At 47.0% G+C, this 20059-nt stretch overlaps 2 protein-coding genes and 1 pseudogene across 7 annotated transcripts in view; 2 read left to right on the top strand and 1 right to left on the bottom strand.

The window, feature by feature from the left end:
• Tmco3 (transmembrane and coiled-coil domains 3) overlaps positions 1-15843 on the bottom strand; it is a 36086-nt gene extending 20243 nt beyond the window's left edge. For 3 of the 4 annotated variants that reach the window (XM_028766282.1, XM_028766283.1, XM_028766284.1), the window contains exons 1-7: positions 15368-15556; positions 12485-12656; positions 11318-11832; positions 10535-10714; positions 8943-9134; positions 7386-7514; positions 5203-5295 (exon numbers count right to left, since the gene is read on the bottom strand). In XM_028766282.1, the coding sequence (XP_028622115.1) occupies positions 5203-5295; positions 7386-7514; positions 8943-9134; positions 10535-10714; positions 11318-11761 (1038 nt within the window). In that variant the 5' untranslated portion in view covers positions 11762-11832; positions 12485-12656; positions 15368-15556. Of the gene's footprint in view, positions 1-5202; positions 5296-7385; positions 7515-8942; positions 9135-10534; positions 10715-11317; positions 11833-12484; positions 12657-15367 lie in introns of all 4 variants that reach the window. The other variant, XM_028766281.1, reaches the window with a different exon arrangement.
• Positions 15625-20059, top strand: part of Dcun1d2 (defective in cullin neddylation 1 domain containing 2) — a 26784-nt gene continuing 22349 nt past the window's right edge. For 2 of the 3 annotated variants that reach the window (XM_028766287.1, XM_028766285.1), the window contains exon 1: positions 15625-15944. In XM_028766287.1, the coding sequence (XP_028622120.1) occupies positions 15942-15944 (3 nt within the window). In that variant the 5' untranslated portion in view covers positions 15625-15941. The remainder of the gene's footprint in view (positions 15945-20059) is intronic. The other variant, XM_028766286.1, reaches the window with a different exon arrangement.
• Positions 18988-19087, top strand: LOC114620320 (annotated as a pseudogene).

The following is a 20059-nucleotide window of genomic DNA, read 5'->3' as shown; positions in this document are numbered from 1 at the left end:
TCTTTCTCAACGTACATCCTTCTGAAACCCTAAAGTCAAGCAACGGGGCAGGATTTGATGCGCTGTACACGTAACACCACAGCAACAACCTGCCAGGAGGCCAGAAAGACAAGAGAAGAACACAAAACTCTGGCTCCCCAGGATTCATGATTTATTCAGACAGAGACGTAGAAACTGATGAACTATTAAGATAAGAAATGAACTCCAGTTCAGAGGCGGGTACAGTGGCACACATCTGTAATCCCAGAGCTAGGGAGGGTGAGGCAGGGGGATCTGTGAGTCCACAGCCAGCCTTAATTACACCGTTAGACCTTGTCTCTAAACAAAGAGGATAACTTAAGTCAATTGTAAAGCAGGATGGTGAGGAAGGTCCTGGCAGGTGCAGGAACACAGACTAAGCAGTCAGCAGGGACACGCATTCTGGATAGAAAGACTATTCCCTACCACACTGGGAAGCTCACCCAGAGTCCAGTAACTATGGCTGTTTCTAATCATCCCTTCTGAGTCCTGAGAGGGTGTCCAGAAATTATTACTATTTTGGAAAACACTATCAGATCTTTTCTACCTAAACTGTGTATACAGAAGAGATCTACTGATATGAAGTGTTCTCTCTCCTTACTTTACCTGCCCTAAAGCCCCCAGTCATCTATGTCTGCATGACAAAACAGGAAAGGATACTGTGGTTTGCTAAATCAATACCAATCTTCTGCATTCTGAACCAGAGACTGCAATGGTAGCAAGCTGCATTCTTGGCAATGCAATTTCAGAGCCAAGGCACACGTATAAGTCTAGGGCTGCCACCCATCAGACGAGAGGAGGTCCTACGGGGTCACTAAATAAAGGCCCAGCAAGGCTTCAAGAAAAGACAAGTTTCCAGTCCAGCATTCTTCTCCTCCGCCAGGTGCATCACCCCACCCCCACCCCCGAGCACCCAAAATACACTCACTTGACAAAGCAAGAACCCTTTCTACAGGCTCTCCCCATGTCTAGATTACAAGGGCAAAAGCCCACAGACAGCACCAATCAGAAATAGCACAATAACGACGTTAACAATATGTCATAGAATGTCATTTCACCATCAACCTTTGAATAATACAGAAAAAAAAAAATAATGATGAAAACCAGGAGAAGCTTTAACAAAATTCTACTTTACAGACGCGTTGTTTTGAGTATGCTTGAACCAGGGAGTGACGTTAGGAGGTGTGACCTTGTTGGAGGAAGAGTGTCTCTGTGGGGGTGGGCTTTAAGACCCTCCTTCCTTGCTGCCCATGAGACAGTCTTCTCCTGTTTCCCTTTGGAAACAGAACTCTCAGCTCCTCCAGCGCCATGCCTGTCTGGATGCTGCCGTGTTCCCACATGGACGATAATGGACTGATCCACTGACCTTGTAAGCCAGCCCCAATTAAATGTTGTTCTTTGTAAGAGCTGACTCGGTCATGGCGTCTGTTTATAGCAGTAAAACCCTCAGACAACAGACGATGTCAGATGGAAACTGACGACCAGGAAGGCTCAGATCTCTACTCAAGAGCTTATTGCTCGTTATAAGGAAACAGGACTTCACTTGCCTTGCTTGCCATGAATCACTATTTACACCAAGTGTCTCTAATTATGAAATCCCACATGAACCACTGTACTTGGAAACAGAGGTCACGTGCTTCCCTGAAGCCTGCCCAATACGGCACTGGTGATGGCCAAGCCCAGCTTACTCTAACAAAGCAGGACACCCCACAAATCCCTTCTACCCAAGCTTATTCCCTCCCTACCCGACACTCTCCAAGAGGATGCACAGGGAAAATGGAGCTGCTTTTAATTTAGGATCTAGAAGAATGGTTCGTTTTCTTTGCACTATCAGTTTAGAAATGGACACGTGGGGCTTACGGTGTAAGGAGTGCACAAGGAAACCAAAGTCCCTGGAAGATGGCACTGACACAGTTCACACCCCTCGAGAGGCAGCACACCTCGGCACATCAGTCCCAGGCAGTGAGAGCAGACAGATCAACAGAGCTGGCAGCAGAAGAGAGGTGAGGGAACCCTAAAGGCAGCAGTGACAAGCACCCTCTCTCCAGGGAAGGCAAGAAAGTGTCAAGACAGTGTGAAGACAATGTGGGAAACCAGTGGTCACTCTCGGAAGCAAACAAAGCTTTAAAAGGAAAGTTAAAAAGTATCAGACAGCTGGGAGTGGTGGTACACATTTATCATCCGGCATGTGGGAAGCAGAGACAGAAGGACTGCCACAAGTTTGAGGCTTTGTAAATATCAGGTTCTACAGGGAGTCATGGGGGAAATCTCAAACAAAAACCCAAAACACTGGCCAGCTTTCATAGTGCTAGAAGGTGCTAAGCCAGCTACTGGAGGGGAAAAGCAACCACGGATCATAACCATCTGTGAATCATGTGCCACAACGACTGGGCTGGCAAGACACGCCCATTGGTGCAGTAGTGGTGTGAACATCACAGGAGTAACCACCCACCTTCTGGTTAGACTCTAGCTCCATTCCATGGGATGAAACCCATACCTGCCACCGTTACTCAGCCAAGATCCTATGGCTAGACAGGACATAGGCTCTGGAGGAGAACCGGCTGCTATTGTGTGTTAAACAGGCATAGCATTGAGCTGACTCTTAATGACTTATCATTATACCCACAGGTCACCTGAGAACAAGAGACTAGAGGATGCTCAGCCCTATGCCACACCCCTTTCCCGAGGTTTAGGGATCATTGCAGAAGAGAGCGTGGAAAGAGTGTAAGAGACAGAGACAGTGGATAACTACAAAGAAACATCCTCTAGACACAGCAGGGGAGTCGCACACATGAATCCACACCAATTGTGACAGCAGGCACAAAACTTGTGCAAGCCCAAGTCAGACAAAATCCCAGCATGGACAGGGGAGTTGGGTACAGTATCCAACCCCTCACCATGGCATGGACGGCAACTGTTAGCAGCTGGGAGAGGGAGGAACGGTTTTTTTGAAACTGTATTCCCTGATAAGTTGACCATACTCCACCTGAAGACCACACATCCAAGCATATTTGAGTAGCACAAGTTGTTCTTTACAGGTTAAAAGAGAAAATGGAGTCAGAGTTGCCTGGGTGGATCTGAGAAGAGTTGGGGGCCTGGATATGATCAAAACACACCATCTGAAACTAAAGCCTTTCAAAGAATTTAAAAGAGAGAGAAAGAGAGCACAAAGCTGGGGGTGGGGGTAGAGCTGGGAGGAGTTGGGGGACAGAGTGACTATGATCAGAGTAAACTATATAATATCCTCAAAAAAATAATAAAAAATGCTATTTTTAAAAAGTACTAGGCACAGGAGAGACGGTTCAGTGGTTAAGAGCACTGACTGCTCTTCCAGAGGTCCTGAGTTCAGTTCCCAGCACCCACACAGTGACTCACAACTTTATGTGATGGGATCTGATACCCTTTTCTGGGTGTCTGAGGACAGTGACAATGTGCTCACATACATAAACTAAATAAATACATTATTTTTAAAAAGTACTGTAGAAAATTTGGACAGACATAGAAGGGTGCGACTATAGCCAGTCCCTATTGTGTCCAGTGTGTGCTTGTTTCTTCACCTTTGCTATTACCAGGTAATATGTTCTTTGCCCATATTTGGTCTGACTAGCAGCTCCGGCTGACCTCAGACTCTCAGATACTAGGGTTACAGGTTCACACTACTGGACACAGTTTGATCTCTTCCTTCCTTCCTTCTTTCCTTCCTTCTTTCCTTCCTTCCTTCCTTCCTTCCTTCCTTCCTTCCTTCCTTCCTTCCTTCCTTCCTTCCCTCCCTCCTTTCTTTCAGGTTTATTTTTAATTATATGTATTGGGGGTGGGGTATGCACACATAATGCAGGTGCACTTGGAGACCAGAAATGCTGGATCTTCCTGGAGGTAGGGTGTCAGGAAGCCTGTGAGCCACCTGATGTGGGTGCTGGGAACGGAAAGGTCTGCTGCAAAAGAAGAAAGTGCTTCAGCCACGAGCCGTCTCCACAGCCCCACCATTTTGCTTACAGTTAGTGCTGTAACAAACATTCTCCCTTGCTTCTATCCTTTAGAATTTTAGTCACGGCACAACATCCCATCAGGCAGTTAAGTTACTGCTTAGCCACTAGCTCTTCCGGTTATTGATGACAATCTTTTAACGTACTGACTGACCGGCCTGTGGGGAGATGCTGCAGCCTGCCCAAGGAGGTCAGAGGGCAGCAGGAGCTCAGCAGGAGCTGCTGGTCTCCTTCCACAGCCTGGGTCCTGGAGCTCGAGTTCTGAGGCCCAGGCTTGGTGGCCAGCACCTTTCACGTGCTGCTCTGTCTCACCAACAGTCTTGTTTGGTTTTGTTGTTGTTTTGAGACTGGGTTTCACTATGTGGTCCTGACTAGCCTGGAACGTCCTATGTGGAGCAGGCTTGGTCACATAGAGATCCACCTGCTCCTGCCTCCTAAGTGCTGGGATTAAAGGCATGTGCCACCATACCTAACTCTAGTGTTTCTTAAACTTGTCTCCATGAGGAATTAAAACTCTTTTGTTGGTAAAAATCTGTCTGCTTGTGGGTGTGTAAAGGGGAAGAGGAGGCAGTGCGTGCATGTGTGTGTGTGCAGGGGCACACTGCATGTCCACTGGCTGGAGGACAAACTCAGGTGTCGTTCTTTGTACTGTCTACCTTTTGGAGACAGTCTTTCACGTACTTGGAGGCTGCCAATTAGGGCAGACTAACTGGCAGTAAGCCTGAGGACTTTCCAAATACTAGAATGGAAGTATGTACCACCATGCTCAGCTTCCAATAGCATTTTATTCCCTAACACTTAAACCTTTAAGAAATTATTTCCCTCATTTTAGAGGAAAAAGAGCAATCTCTAATTCACTCTCCATCTTGGGAATTTCCTTCTAAAGAAATACACTGAGTATCAAATCTCTATTACATTTTACTCTCAGTTACATAGTTTTGGAAGGACACATATAAAACTGCATGAAAATTCATCCCATTTATTAAGTTCTGACTTTTTCAAATTTATTTTCTAAAAAAAAAACAGTATTGAACTAAAATGTCATATTCTAGTTTTTTGTTTTTTTTTTTAAAGCCCACTTGATAGCCAAGAGGACTCTAAATGAGTTCAAGGCCAGTCTGGTCTAGCAAGACCCTGTCGCCAAAATAAATAAACAAACCCAGGGTCCCCCCAGGAGATGGCAGAGGGGCTGGGTCCTTACCTTTCTCAGCTTCTCTGGAGAAAACTCTAAGCCAACCAGAAACAGAGTAAAGAAGACTCCGAATTCTCCTAGTGTCTCCACCTGTACAATAGACTGAGAGGCAAGAAAGCGTATTATTTAATGTTTAATTTACTTAGTATACCTTATCAAAAGAATATGTGCTAATATAGAGAGAAATAGTCCCTAGCCCCTTCCTCCCCCCCCCAAAAAAACAGTATGTTTTTCAAAAAGGAAGTGGATTTTGTTAATTTCTCTTCTGAGATCTTTTTGACTTCCTTAAGGTGTGTGTGACACACACACACACACACACACACACACACACACACACACACACACAGTTTTTCTTGATTTGCCAGAGGAGTATTTACTCTCCTTGGAGTGTCTATGAAGGAGCAGCTGTGGGGCTCGCTGACTTCACATACATGGTGGCCATTCTGTCTCATTAACTCCTTTCTTCAGCTCCCTTCAGGGGAGAAGGAGCCACCAAAGCTCACACTGACTTCTTGTTTGGAAATGAGCATGTCTAAGTAGGGAAGTTTTTCTCCTGAGGTGAATTTTCACATTTGGCCACATCACAGAGGTTTTGATGTGTATATGTGTATGTATGTGTATATGTGTATGTATGTGTATGTATGTGTATGTGCATATGTATATCTTTTGACTCATTTGTCTTTTGTTTTTAACACTGTCATATTAAAGGAAAAGAGACAGGACAACAGGTTTAAGTTCTAATGTTTCTCAGCGGTGCTGTGGTTGGTCCCTCTGTCCGGAGCTGCCAGCATGATTGTCCTTGCTGCTTGCGCTGTTTGCTCACCTTACTGCTGTATTTCCTCGGCATGTCTTGTTTATGATGCTTCTGTCTGAACCATCCGTAAGTCTCTCAGTGTGGGAATTTATTCCACTTACTGCTAAAGCCGACGGTATTTCCTTGACATCTTCTTGGCTCGATGCTTCCTTACTGTTACTTCTATTTTCCTGCTATTTCTCTTTCCTTTTCTTGGTCAGACCGTAGCTATGATGCCCAGACGATACACTTATATCTCCATTTCTCAACTTCATCATGCAAGCCTATTAACTTCCAATAAGAAACGGTTACTGCTCTGGTTCTCCTGACCTTGGCCCACCTTTACCTAGGATGCTCTTGGGTCTCTCCTCACAAGCACAGGACCTTCTCCTGACAGTGCTCACAGTACCCAGGTGTTACCTGGCCCCAGTTGTTCTGTGTAATGGCAGCGTGTTTGTGAGTACTCCTATGTGTCTGCACTTACCCTAAATGCTCTAGGTTGGAGAGGGATGCATTTGAGGGCCTTCTTCCTAAATCTTATCACACTGTTCTAGGTCAGTAGGAGTACTTGTTCCAAACACGAATCTGTACAGCTCACTGTGCTGTGGAGCCTTTGAGCACTTCACGGGATGGAGGGCTGCCTTCACAGCAGGTGAATCTCTTCCCTGAAGGCCCAAAGCTCTGAGCCTGGGCAGCCTAGGCAGACAGCTCTTTTCCTGGTCAAAGATCATTTGCTGTCACTGAGTCTTCCGACCTGGTTCAAGGATTGCGGGCTGGAGCGTCCTGCAGGTCTCCCTGGGTACCACTTGCTTCTGTTCCCCTAGGGTGTCTCAGTGATATGAGGAGGGTTCCGGGGCTGCTCCTGTGCCCTCCTGGGTCATTTCCTCCTCGATGAACTCACAGCACCCACTCTGAGTATCCTCTTCCCATTGTCCCCACTTAAGTGACATTTGCTCCGACACCCTTCTTTCCTGCTGGAGTGCTTCTGTTTCCTGATGACAGGGAGCAGCACCTGTTCCACAGATGGCTTCAGCGAAAGGGACCTTGGTCTCTACTGTCTCTTGAGACTGGGACTTCAGTCAGCTTCCCCAAACCACAGGAACTACATAAAATTACACCGAGACCAACATTTTCAGTTGACCTACTGTCTGAATGGTTGACTGGATAATGCAGGCCACTAGATCACCAGTCATTCTTAAATATTAATGTAATTTAAAGAGATAAATTACTTGTCATCAAACCACCCTGCATCGAGAAATGAAATATTCCCATAGAGTAAAGATTTCGTCGAGGGCACCCTTGACTGGCATCTGCACCGACTCCAGCTCGAATATACTTAGGCTTTGCTCCTGTCTCTTTTCATCTTGTTTGACACTAATGCAGAATTAATTATTCTTACCTTAATACTGTTCAATCCTGAAGGCCCCAGAAGCACCCCACAGATTATATAGCCAAACATCGTAGGCAGTCCTATTGTTGTACACAGCCAGCCACAAGGTAAGGACAGCATCCCTATGGTCACGATGTCCTAACACGGGAAGGAAAAGTCAAGACACAGAGTGGTTGGTTGGGAGGGTGGAATGGGAAGAGGTCTCTGATTTCATCTTATCATTTGAGAATAAAAAGCAAGCTATGCCTCCCACAGAAGCTGAGAACCTTAAGCTCTAAGAGATGATGTTCAATCCTGATAGAACCTGTCTGTTTCTTCACGCTCCCTAAAAGCATTCTTTGACTCTTGAGTACTTGAATTCCACTGAGTGTTCTGGTCCCAGGGCCCAGAGAGCTCACATGCTGATTCATGATACCTCACACTGCATCTCTTACCACTTAATAACTGATTACATCACCGATTAACAGTAAGATTGAGCATGGTGCTGAAACCCCGAGGCGAGCCAGACTCGGTATGGGATATTTACGCAGTCTCCAATATTTCATAGAAATTATTCACTCATCATGGAAGGAGGGGGAGAGAAGAGGAGCCCCGACCTCCAGGGAGGCTACTGACAAGTCAGTCTGCAGTATCAGCTCTCTGGGTCCATTCTAACCATAATCATAGACAGCGGCTTACTGAAGCTTGGTCTGTTACTACGTATTGTAATGCTAAGTGCAGACCATCTAGAACTGGAGAGTCTACAGGTAGGCCCAAGTGATGCTATGTGCACTTGCCCCGAAGTTATTTCTGATTGGTGAATAAAGATGTTGACAGCCAATAGCTGGGCAGAAGAGACATGGGTGGGTAAGGCTCCTGGGCTTGGGGTGGAAGAGAGCCATGAGGGGCGAAAAGAGGGTTAATAGAGGAGGAAGCTACCATGGGTTAGGTGAGTCATGAAATCATGTCCATGTGGGTTGGCTGATTGGAGTTAAGAGCAGCCCAGACGAAACATGGCAAATTATATTGTGGGATTATTGGCTGTGAAATAGACATAACAGTCAGAGGATAGACATCTGTCCAGCTCTTCTGTTGATTAAGGCTTATTGTAAATATAAATGTTGTGTGTATCTTTTATCCAGGAACTAAATGGTTAAAGGCAAGGTAGAAACCCTGGATTGGGATTAAATTTTTCTACAACAGTGGCACCTGACATGAGCTTGATTCTCCAGTAAGAATCAGCACCTGGGAGGAGCCCTAGACATCCTGTTTTCTCTGCCCACTGGAGGGGCTATCCGAAACTCAACTGTGGTGCTGCATGCCTATGACCCCGGCACTCAGGAGCTGAGACAGGAGGACTGCTGAGAGCTCAAGGCCAATAAGCACTACACAAATGAGTTCTAGGCCAGCCTAAGCGCCACAGTAAAAGCCTCTCTCAACAAAATAAAACAAAATGAGGAAAGCTTCTGAAGGAACAGATCTGAGTGTTGCAGTGGAGCCTCTGGCAGCAGGAAGGCTGGCTTCCAGTGTGAGGTAGGAGACAGCTCAGCCTCACTGGCCAGCCCCAGGCTGATGGCTACGGCTTGCCTTTATGAAGTGGTGGTCTGCACGTGGGATAGTTGAATCTCTGGGCTTGGTCAGAATATACTGGTTGTTCTGGGAGTCAATAAGCATGCTGAGGCCTAGGCCATCCTCCACTTCCCTCTTGGTGATGTTCTGCTTGGAACTGGCCTCCTCTTCCTCCACTCTCAGAACCGCCTCAAAGTTGACGCCTTTGACCTATAATGACAACCGATATCATACAATTAGAACTAAATGCTTTCACATCGGCCCTGCAAGAGTAATGGTGGAAAGAATAACGGGAATGTTTTAGTACTCTGTGACAAAAAGACCAGTAAAGCGAAGTCTGTTGTCAGGGTCTGTAATCCCAGCTTACAAGGGTGAGGCACGAGGATCCAAGTGTGGCCTGCCTGGCCTGCAGAGTGAATCGAGGTTAGCACAGGCCGCTTGGCAAGCTCCCACTTCAGAAGACAAGTGAGAAGAAGGCGGTATGTGAGTCAGTGCTAGGGCACTGCGCACAGCCCTGGGCTCAATATCCAGTTCCAACCAATAAAACAAACCAACCCGGTCGCATTCGTTAGCCAGAATTAGGGACATTTTCAACTAAAGAGTTTAAGAGTGAAAATATTAGAACCGGGGGCTAAAGAGATGGCTCAGCGGTTAAGAGCACCGACTGCTCTTCCAGAGGTCCTGAGTTCAATTCCCAGCAACCACATGGTGGCTCACAGCCATCTGTAATGGGATCTGATGCCCTCTTCTGGTGTCTGAAGACAGCGACAGTGCACTCATATACATACAAACATACATACATACATACATACATACATACATACATACATATTAGGACTATGCTACTTGGAAACACCTACTTCACCTGATTTACAGTATATACTTTTACCTGATTTACGGTACGTACTTTACCTGATTTATGGTATATACTTTTACCTGATTTACGGTATATACTTTCATATATCTCTAGGAGCTCCTCTCCAGTCCTAGAACTGATGAATTGAGCTTCCTGCTTCTATTCTCCTCACACACGCCTACTCACAGTCTGATTTGTCTTTACTCTGTAACTGTTTCTAGTCCACCCAAGACCGCAATTCTTAGCGTCATTAGGGATTTCCCCTTATGATCTCAACATAGCAAAGGTAAAGCACGAATCTTATTTTAGCTCTAAGTCCGTCTTTTGCAAAACATAAGATAAGCTCTGAAACCCGACCACCTAAACTCCCTGAATCCAGAGTCAAGCCACTGACACAGAAGTGACTGTGGTTGACATAAGAGAAAGCAGAGCTGGGTGGTGGCGCATGCCTTTAATCCCAGCACTAGGGAGGCAGGGCGGGCTGAGTCTCTGACTTTGAGGCCAGCCTGGTCTTCAGAGCGAGTTCCAGGACAGCCAGGGCTACACAGAGAAACCCTGTCTCAGAAAACTAAGGAGAGAGAAGGCAGAGTGGCTCCTCGCTTCTGAAGACATGCCGTATTAACTTCAATGTGGCACAGAAGTGTTTTAGTTTATCCGCACTGTCGGCTCCACTGAGACACACACGTAAGTATCTTGCGCGTGCCAGGGCCCATGTCATCACAGTGGCTTAGCCAGTGGACTCTGGTCTGCTTACTGATTTATTGTCATCGAAGGCATGCTCCTCTATCTCCTCCTCCAGGCGGTCCGCAGCTTTCCTCACGTCTTCAAGAATCTCGTCAAGCATGGAGAGACTCTTGTTTTGATGCTGCATGTTCTTAAGGGCTTCCACTTGGTGTTTTTCTGCGGCAAGAAGTTCCACATACTCTGTCTCCTCCTGTTGATGTGTAAGAAGTGGAGGTTTAGTAAGCTTACACCACCGCGCTGTGACGGGTGGTGACGTACTCTGATCCACTCTCTAAAGGCTCGCCTCCAGATTAGTCCTAGTCAACGGGCCATTTGTACGGGTGCAACTCTAGCAATTCCCAGCAGAGGGCGTCGAGCATCCTAAACGGCTCAAATATGCTGAGCCTGGCAAAGTGTACAGGACAACCAGCATAGCATAGGAACACACCAAAGAAGAACACATCCTACTGTAAACGGGCTTGCTCACCACCCAGGAAGGTCCTCTGCTAACACGAAACCAGGCGCCGGGCACAGTGATGTGTGTGTGTGTGTGTGTGTGTATGTGTGTGTGTCAAGGATACTCGTGGACACCTAGCTACTTTTCTGAGTTTACAGGTAGAGCCCAAGCTAATCCTAGTCAGAGTAGAGCACTAGGAGTCACATGACATCCTAGCCGCAGTGATGGCGCCGACAGGCTTCAAGAAACGTACTCCTCCAGCTGCCCTTCCTAAGTCTGTGTGTCACCCCAGCCCAACTCCCATCCCCTGACAGATCCCTAGAGGACAGGTCCCTCCACCCCAGACTGGTGGCTCACCTTAATGGCAGCCTCCCTCAGAGCCTCCAGGCGCTGCTTGCTGCTCTCCTTCATGTTGACCACGTCTCTGTAATCGCCCTGTAGGGCTCTCTGCAGCCCATAGATGGCCTGGAAGACTGAGTTTTCACTCTCGTTCAACTCTTTCTGGAAAATCTCAAATGTGTGCACCTGGAAGAGCTTCTCCTCGCCCGAAAGGCTGGCGTCCTTCTCCACTGCTCTGATGGCGTTCTTCAGTTTGTTGAGAACTACATTCTTCTGGCGCAGGAGCCCAGTGAGCCTCCGGCAGCTGTCCAGGGCCCACTGTTTCCTCTGAGTGGCAGTGGCGCCCTTCCCGCGGTGCAACTTGATGGCGTGCTTGGCCACTTCCTCGTGCTCGGGAGCGCTGGCTATCAGGCCAAGGAAGGGAAGCAGCATCCAGAAGACACTCTGGTCCAGCGCCTTCATGGTCCAAGGATGCGAGACAGGAACAGAGACCTCTGTTGCATCCGGCTTGCATTTTACACACACATTTTTGGCTGAAAAACAAATCGGACATTGCATCAACTTCTGAACTTACCATATCCAGATTACAGTCAAATACTGACTGTTACGTACCATAAGTGGAGAGTAAAGGGGTTTCATCTGACTTTAAAGACTATTTTAAAGGTTTAAAACACAGCCTCCAGGCACAATGTCACAAGCCTGTAATCCCAGCACTTAAGAGAGGGAAAGAGAAAGACTGGATTGGTAATTCAAGGCCAGCCTATGCTACCTAACATCTTTTCTCAAAAGAAGCCAACAGGTAAATCAGTAAGAAAATGAGACCTAGCTTCATAAACTGACCATGTGTGAAAGAAAAAAACCATTCCTCCTTAAGAGGAGCCACATGTCAAAAGTAGAAAAAGAATTGAAATTCCCCAGCACAGCGGAAGCCCCTGCCTTCTGAGACGCTGATGGCGTGCTCGGCCACCCTGATGCTTTCCAAATCCTTTTGGAGTATTGCTGATTTTCCAAAATGAGCTGTAGTTAATGAATCAAGACATTCACCAGAGTCCGACCACACCTAGAACTCTACGGCGTGATAAAATGTCCAAACCGTTTCCATCACTGAAATGTAGGCCTGTTCTCTTCCCCTCCAAAGGGAGACCTAACACAAAAATATGGGTGTTTGGCAAAAGAGCAGAGAACCTGGTTCCTGAAGTCTCGTTTGGGGATGTGAGGAAGGTCTCGGTGCCAGCTACAGCTGAGATGACTAGAAGACACTGGCCAGGGCAAGTAAGAGAACTGTTTTACAAGCTGGTAGCAGCAGTGCTCAGTAAGCGATCCTGAGAGACACTGATCTAGGAGGCTGGAAAACAGGCTGAAGAAGGAACAAAGGGAAAGGGAGTTAGGCCCTAGGAATCAGCTGAACATAGAACCCCAGGTCACGAGAAGTTATGCCCACAAAGAAAACAAAATATACCACCTTTATACAATTTACAGTTCATGGATGTACCCCATCTAATCTCTTAATGGAGCCTCCAACTGACTGCTCTGCCTGTATGACATCCTCCACTCCAACATGCCAGCATTTCATCTCCCTGGGAATCTGCTTCCTAAAACACACAAACACACACACACACCACACACAAACACCACACACACACATACCACACACACACACCACACACACACATATCACACACACCACACCCACATACCACATACACCACACACACACACACCCCACACACATCACACACACACACCACACACACACACCACACACACACACGCACCACACACATAGCACACACACCACACACACATACCACACACACCACACACATACACACACACACCACACAAACACACACACACATATACCACACACACACCACACACACACCACCACACACACATACATACCATGTCCCCCACACACCACATACACACACATACAACACACACACACACACACACTCTCTCTCTCTCTTCTAATCCCAATGATTTTCCAGGCAGCATGGGCTAGCTGTAACAAAAATAAAAGGTGGCATTTCTAAAGACTCCAACTCTACCTAGCAGAGGGAGGCAAGCATTCTGATAAAACCAGGAAGCGAAAGCCAGTGGAGACAGGCTGACAAAAACAAACATGAGAACTTGAATCTCTGAGTTCCAGGACAATCAGGGCAACACAGAGGAAATTCTTTGCTTTCTCTTTTCCTTCCCAATCATTCTCATGCGTGTGTGTGTGTGTGTGTGTGTGTGTGTCAGGATCCAGGGTCTCTCTGTGTAACTCTGGCTGTTTTAGTTCTCACTCTGTAAACCAGGCTGGCGTACAAACTCAAGAGGTTCCCCTGCCTCTGCCTTCCACGTGCTGGAATCAAAGGTGTGCGATGCTATGCCTCGCTTTCTTTTCTCTCTTTCTTTCTTTCTTTCTCTCTCTCTCTCTTTCTTTCTTTCTTTCTTTGAGGAAGAAACTTTCTGAGAGTCAACCTCAGGGCTCCTTTTCGTTTGGATCGGCAACAACAATACTTTCAGCATAAGGATCACATAATTTTCCAGACATGGTGATTCAGTCTTATAATCTCAGCCATGATTTTATTCAGAAGAAAAAAATCTCAATATCCATTTTTGAAACACTGTGTTTATTACTACTATATAGCTAGGACACTTTCAAACATCTGATTCTCCTGCCTCAGGCTCCAAAGTAAAGCTCTGTTCTTTGCAAGATGATATGAATAAGGATAAATGGATGAGATAGCAAAGAAAAGTCTCAGTGGGAAAAATTACTGAATTAAAGCCCTTGGCTTAAAGCCTGTCTGTCTGTCTGTCTATCTATCTATCTGTCTGTCTGTCTGTCTGTCTGTCTATTTTTGAGACAGTCTTACTATGTAGCCCTGACTGTCCTGGAATTAGCTACGTAAATTGGCCTCAAACTCATAGAGATCTGAGTCTTTGCCTTCCATGTGCTGGGATTAAATGTGTTCTTCCATCAGCAAAGCCTATTTTAAATTCTAAAGTACATTTAAAAAGAGCACTTGTACCCACATAACACAATAGGTAGCTGTCAAAGATGAAGCATTTCATTAGCTGGCCAATCCTTGAAACTACTTTGGAAAAAGAAAAAAGAAAACCATAATATGGAAGAAGAATAAGATGCCATGAACCAAAGAAACGTAAGAAAAACAGAGGCTGAGCAAACAGTGATTTGACTTATAATCAATGAACCACAGCATCTTGCTGGTGGTGTCCAAAGGATTGTTCAAATAGCTACTTTATTTGTTAAGGAGGTGCCAACTTAAATCCACAAAGAGAGGAGACACAGAGCCTACTCACTAGCCAGCTGCTTGTTTGTTCTTTCTTTAGTTAGGGAAGCCAACTAGGAGAAAAAGATCTGTGAAGAAAGAGGCCCTTTCATCAGCAGCAAATATTTCTCTGGTAAGTAAGCAAATCTAGACTGCACCCCAGGAAGATGAGCTGGATGCTGAAAATAAATAAGCAAGCGAGGTTAAACCCACTGTGCTAGTGTGACCTTCCACGTTATTTTCAACCTACTTCATTGGTTTTATACACACACACACACACACACACACACAAACTACACCTAAATTAAGAATTAATGTGTAAACCATCTTGGTTGATTGTTGACTCTGACACCTCCCTGACTGTACAAGCTTAAGTCAAGCGTTGCTGGGCACCCACACCCCTTATTGAAAGACAATCTTGGGGTGTCTTTCCAGGTCTATCTTTAAAAAGAGGGTGTCTACCTCAGTACCTCACGGGGCGGGACACAGAGACAACATAAAATTCCAGGGAAGAACAAAAAACGGGAGGATCGAGGAGCAAACCTCCGAGTTTAGGTGAAGTCTTGGAAACGGGGAGTCTCCCCCACGTCCTGCAAGAACTTCTAGGAAAGGACCCTCCCACTCCCAGCAAAGTAGACAAAGGCAGCTCCCTAGGAAGGACCCCCTTCTGGAAGAGACAAACCAAGAAGAATTCCTAGGCAGAAGTCCCCAGGATTGAGCAATCCGGATGAGGACCCCAGTGGAGCGCATCTCAGGACAGAAGTCCCGCAGCCGCAGAGCTCACCCCGATGGAGGAGGCCGCTCTTTGGACATGCGACCTCAGCATCACTGTTCCCGATCAGGAGCTCCCCAGCGCAGCGAACCAAAGGGCCAAGAAGGACTTGCCCTCATCTCCCGGACCTGGGACCAGGACACTGAGGACGGCACCGCCCTCTTCGTACTTCAGGCGCTTCTGACGTGCAGCTGAAAAGTAGCTGCGGCTCCTTTAAGCAGGCTGCTAATGGACAGCTCCGTCGTCCTTCGCGCGGCGCGATGCACGCCGGGAACTGGAGTTTCTGGAGCCGTCCGGCCAGCCTCCTTCTAGAGGGTGCGTAGCCTAAGAGCCACAGAACGGCAACAGCTTCCGAGAGAGGTTACGATGCACCCAAAACGCCGTGCCTCGGAGCTGAAGGGCGCCTGCCCGCACTGCACGCGGAGAGCCCAAGACTGAGCGAGCTTCCCAGTCCGCTGCAGGAGCGTCCCGATACTGCGCCTGCGCAAAGCGCCTGCTGCTAGCCGCGGCTGCGATCGCCTGCGCAGAGGAAGAGCGGCGTGCGCTTGCGCAGAAAATTGAAGTCGCTTCGGCAGCACTGGGGAGCATGGTAGGTGGCTGGCTCCGCGCTTTGCAGGTGCGGGCCAGAGCCGTGCGCGGAGGTCACCGCTCCGCGGCGGCTTCAGGATAACTGAACAGAGGGGCCGGGTGTGCCCGTCAGGGTGTTGAGGGAGGGCACGGTTGACTTGGAGAAGCATGGTATGAAGAGGGGTGTGAGGAGTCCAGTTGGATCTCGGGAAGGGCAGCGGTGCCGGGTCAGCCGGGTGCTGACCGGACCGGAGGGCGGGACGGGGCAGTGCGACGGGTGACACCTGCCTGCTGGGCGGAGCCGACCCGCGTCTGAGTGGACAGTGACGCCCACTGGGGCGGAGCTGGCGGAGCTTTGAAGCTGTTGGTCCAGGGAGGTTTCTGGAAGAGGTGGAAGGAAGCAATCCCCGGAAGGTGGTTGCGCTAGGCTCTCCAGGGTTAGGATGGTTTGCGATCCGGTCAGCTCTCACCGGGAGAGGATATCCCAAGTTGCCAGCTCTCTTCCTGAGATCAGGCTGGGAATCCTGGGGACGGGGAGGGACCGATTGGACACCGAGGTAGAGGAGGGTTTGCATCGCGTGAGGACGTCTGACAGTCCCGTTCCTTGGATCTCGGGGTAGCCTCGCTCCGAGAGGCTGCAGGCAAATGGGAGCCGAGGAAAACAAGTTTTGTCTCTGTCCTGGGAGAGATGTCTGCTTGGCTTGGAATCTGCATAGAGGAAACAGGGATGAAGACCGAACCGCGGGGAGGGAAGAGGGGATGGAACGAATACCGAGAAGGGCGAGGCTGGAAAATTAAAAGGTTTGAACCTAGAAACCAAGAAATAATGGAGAAGAGCCGCAGAAAGACCCCTCTGACCAGCTGCTAGCAGACCCAGCGGCCAAGCCACTCACCTATGCATGTAACCGGGAACTTCACTTGGGAAGGAAATATTGGGAGGTTGACTATTCGGGAGCATTTGGATTTTATGCCCCCATTTCCAGTCTTGCACATGCCAAAACACAGTCAACCTAAAGTGGACCACAAATGTGTTAGATCAAATGTCTGTCCTATGAGCGAGCCCTTTGCAAATTGACTGTAAGAGGAGGTATTTAAGCGTCTCTGGAAGGACATTTTACAGATGCTTTCTAAAATCTTTTTTTTTTTTTAAGAATTGTTTATTTTGCCGGGCAGTGGAGGCTCACAGCTGTAATCCCAGCACTTGGGAGGCAGGGGCAGCCGGATTTCTGAGTTCGAGGCCAGCCTGGTCTACAGAGTGAGTTGCAGGACAGCCAGGCTTACACAGAGAAACCTTGTCTCGAAAAACCAAAAGAAAAAAAAAAAGATTTGTTTATTTTATTTATATGAGTACTGTATCTGTCTTCAGACACACCAGAAGAGGGCATCAGATCCTATTATATATGGTTGTGAGCCACTGTGTGGTTGCTGGGAATTGAACTCAGGACCTTTCCAAGCAGTCAGTGCTCTTAACCACGGAGCCATCTCTCAAGCCCCTAAAAATCTTATATAGGAGCACCCTTGTGCCTAGATTGTGTGTTATCCTTCACAAGATAACACATAAAGCGTTTGAAACTTTTTCATGCCAGCTCCTGCTGTTCAGAAGGTCCACTTGTCCTGTTTCCTGTAAATCTTACTGATATCACTCGCTGAAACAATTGTAAACAGCTACTGTAGCATGTGAGGGACTGTGTTGAGCCCTGGGAGAAACTATGGAAACATAAATCAGGGGCTGCTGGCGCTTCTAGTGGTAGTCTACTGTAAATTTAGTTTTGAAACATTTGAAATTGATGTTCCAAAGCCACTGGAAATGCTAGGCAGAGAATGCCCCCCCTAAAATGTTGTCCCTGAAGGAGCTCTGCTAGTCTCTTCTTGATTGTCTTTTTTTTTTTCCTTTGCACACCCCACCCCATTTAGTTCCAAAGCATTTTCATTACCTCAAAGAAAACCTTGTACCCACAAGCACTTCCAAGTTCCTTCCTCCCCCTCCCCCAGCCCCTGGTGTCTACTAACCTACAAATTTGCATATTCTGAACATAGCATATAGCGTTTTCTATACTGTATGGTCCTTGGTGTCTGGCTTATTTCACTGAGCACAGTGTTTTCCAGATTCACACTGTGGCATTTGTCACTGCTTCATCCCTTTTTATGACTGATACTCTGTATACATAGACCAAAATTAGTTTTCTAACCATAGCAGAACTTTTAAATCTAGCATTAACAGCTATTTCACTGTAAAGATACATCGTCTATTCCTAATAGAGGGCCATTTGGGGAATGGCAATTTTGTCTTTTTCTTAAGGCTTTTTACATATTTCTGGCTATGCCAGTCTTCCCTTGGGGAGATTGTCAGATTCATAAAAAGATACTGTCTCTATCATTGTCAGATGACTACGAGAGTGTGTAAGATCTGCCCTAATTTAACTAAATTTGATCTTAGCTAAGAATGTACATTGAGCTCTGTGCCTATTCTTTTTTAAAGTTTAGTTTCAAGGGATAGTATCTAGAATATATTCCTTCAGAATCTGTATTGGGGCAGCAGATCAGAACCAACAAACCAGCAGCTGCCTGTATAATTTTTTATTTGCGTGTTCCTAGTGTCTGCACTGTTGGCTTTACTCTGCGAAGCTGAGCATCCATGAGAAACTGCACGACTGTAGCCTGTGCTGTTCACTGACTAGGCCTTTGTCTCAGGAACCCTGTGTGACGTTAGTAATTGGGATTGCAGGTACTTCTGTTTGTATGATTACTTATAATCATGGGCATCCGAATTGATCCCCAGTCATGGGGATCCCCATCATGATCCCCAGTACTCACATGGCAGCTCACAACCATCTAGAAGTCCAGTCCTGGTGTATCCAACACCCACTGCTGGCCTCCAGGGGCACTGCACACACATGGTGCGTAACCATGTAGCTGGCAAAACACTCATACACATGAAGATGATAAACAAAAACATCAACGATCTTTTAAAACTTTGCAACAGTGAATCTTTCTTTTTTTTTTTTTTTTGCCTTACATCTCTGAAGACATCTTACTGTCCAGTGTTATAAAAGAGAAGTTCTTCTGCTCGCTTCAGCAGCACCGACTAAAATTAGATAGATGCAGAGATTAGCATGTCCCCTGTGCAAGGCCGGCATGCAAATCCATGACGTGTTCTGTGGTTTTTAAAGAAGGTCTCAATCTTTCTGTGGTCATCCTCTTGTATCACAAATCATGGCGTCCCTGGAGGCTTCTCCTGCACATTCATGAGGAGAAGAGCACGAGACTGGTGCCATTTAGAGTCTTAGGGAGTCTTGTTTCCTCACTGGGAGCCCCCAAAACTCTCGGCACCCGGGATCTGCAGCGCTTTCTCAAGCTTGATGTAATTTGGACATCTTACTCCTGCTGGGTCAACAGTGGTGTTCTGACATGAGCATAAGTTTTGCCTTAGAAGGGCTCTGGAATGTGCTGTTTGTTGTTGATATTTGCATATTCACAGGGGACACTGCACACATCTTATAATTCGAGGATTGAGGCCAGGATCGTAGGACTATGTGTATCCATTGGCAGACTTTTACGTGTTATCACAAGAGCTCTCCCTAACCTAACCATGTTTCCTTCTTTGCTGCAGCAGCTAGAGGCTTGGCACCTGCTTTTCTGCTTTTGCTCCCATCATCGGCTCAGGGCATGCATATCTTTTACTCTAACCCTGTTCTTACCTCCTTTCCCCTTTTACTTCTTCATCTGTATCATGCATTTCTGTAAGTTAAAATTTATTCAGCATTGCTATAAATTCTCATCTTCATTTGAACAAGATTAAGTGTAATCCTCTTATGTAACACTTGTTCCCTTATTATTGTATAAAGCTTCTGTCAGGACTGATGATACAGCACCCCAGCATGCACCAGGACCCGGTGGTGACCCCAGTACTGCCAAATAAATAAAGAGACTTGAGCGTGCCGGACCCTGTTTTGATTTCTAGAACCAAGCCAGTCACTTGTGCTGTTACTTAGAGAAGTAGCCGTGCTAGTGTGGAAGTCTGCGGAGCTATCCTGCGTCACTGTAGACTGTCTGTAACCCTGTTGCTTGGTGGTTTGTGTCGCCGACCCATAGCCTGCCCTCACACAGCCTGCCCTCACACAGCCTGCCCTCACACAG

Source organism: Grammomys surdaster, unplaced genomic scaffold, assembly GCF_004785775.1.
Source record: "Grammomys surdaster isolate TR1022 unplaced genomic scaffold, NIH_TR_1.0 167, whole genome shotgun sequence".
Classification (NCBI taxonomy): domain Eukaryota; kingdom Metazoa; phylum Chordata; class Mammalia; order Rodentia; family Muridae; genus Grammomys; species Grammomys surdaster.
The sequence above is the reverse complement of the archived record's forward strand: the minus strand, read 5'-3'. Positions and strand labels throughout refer to the sequence as shown.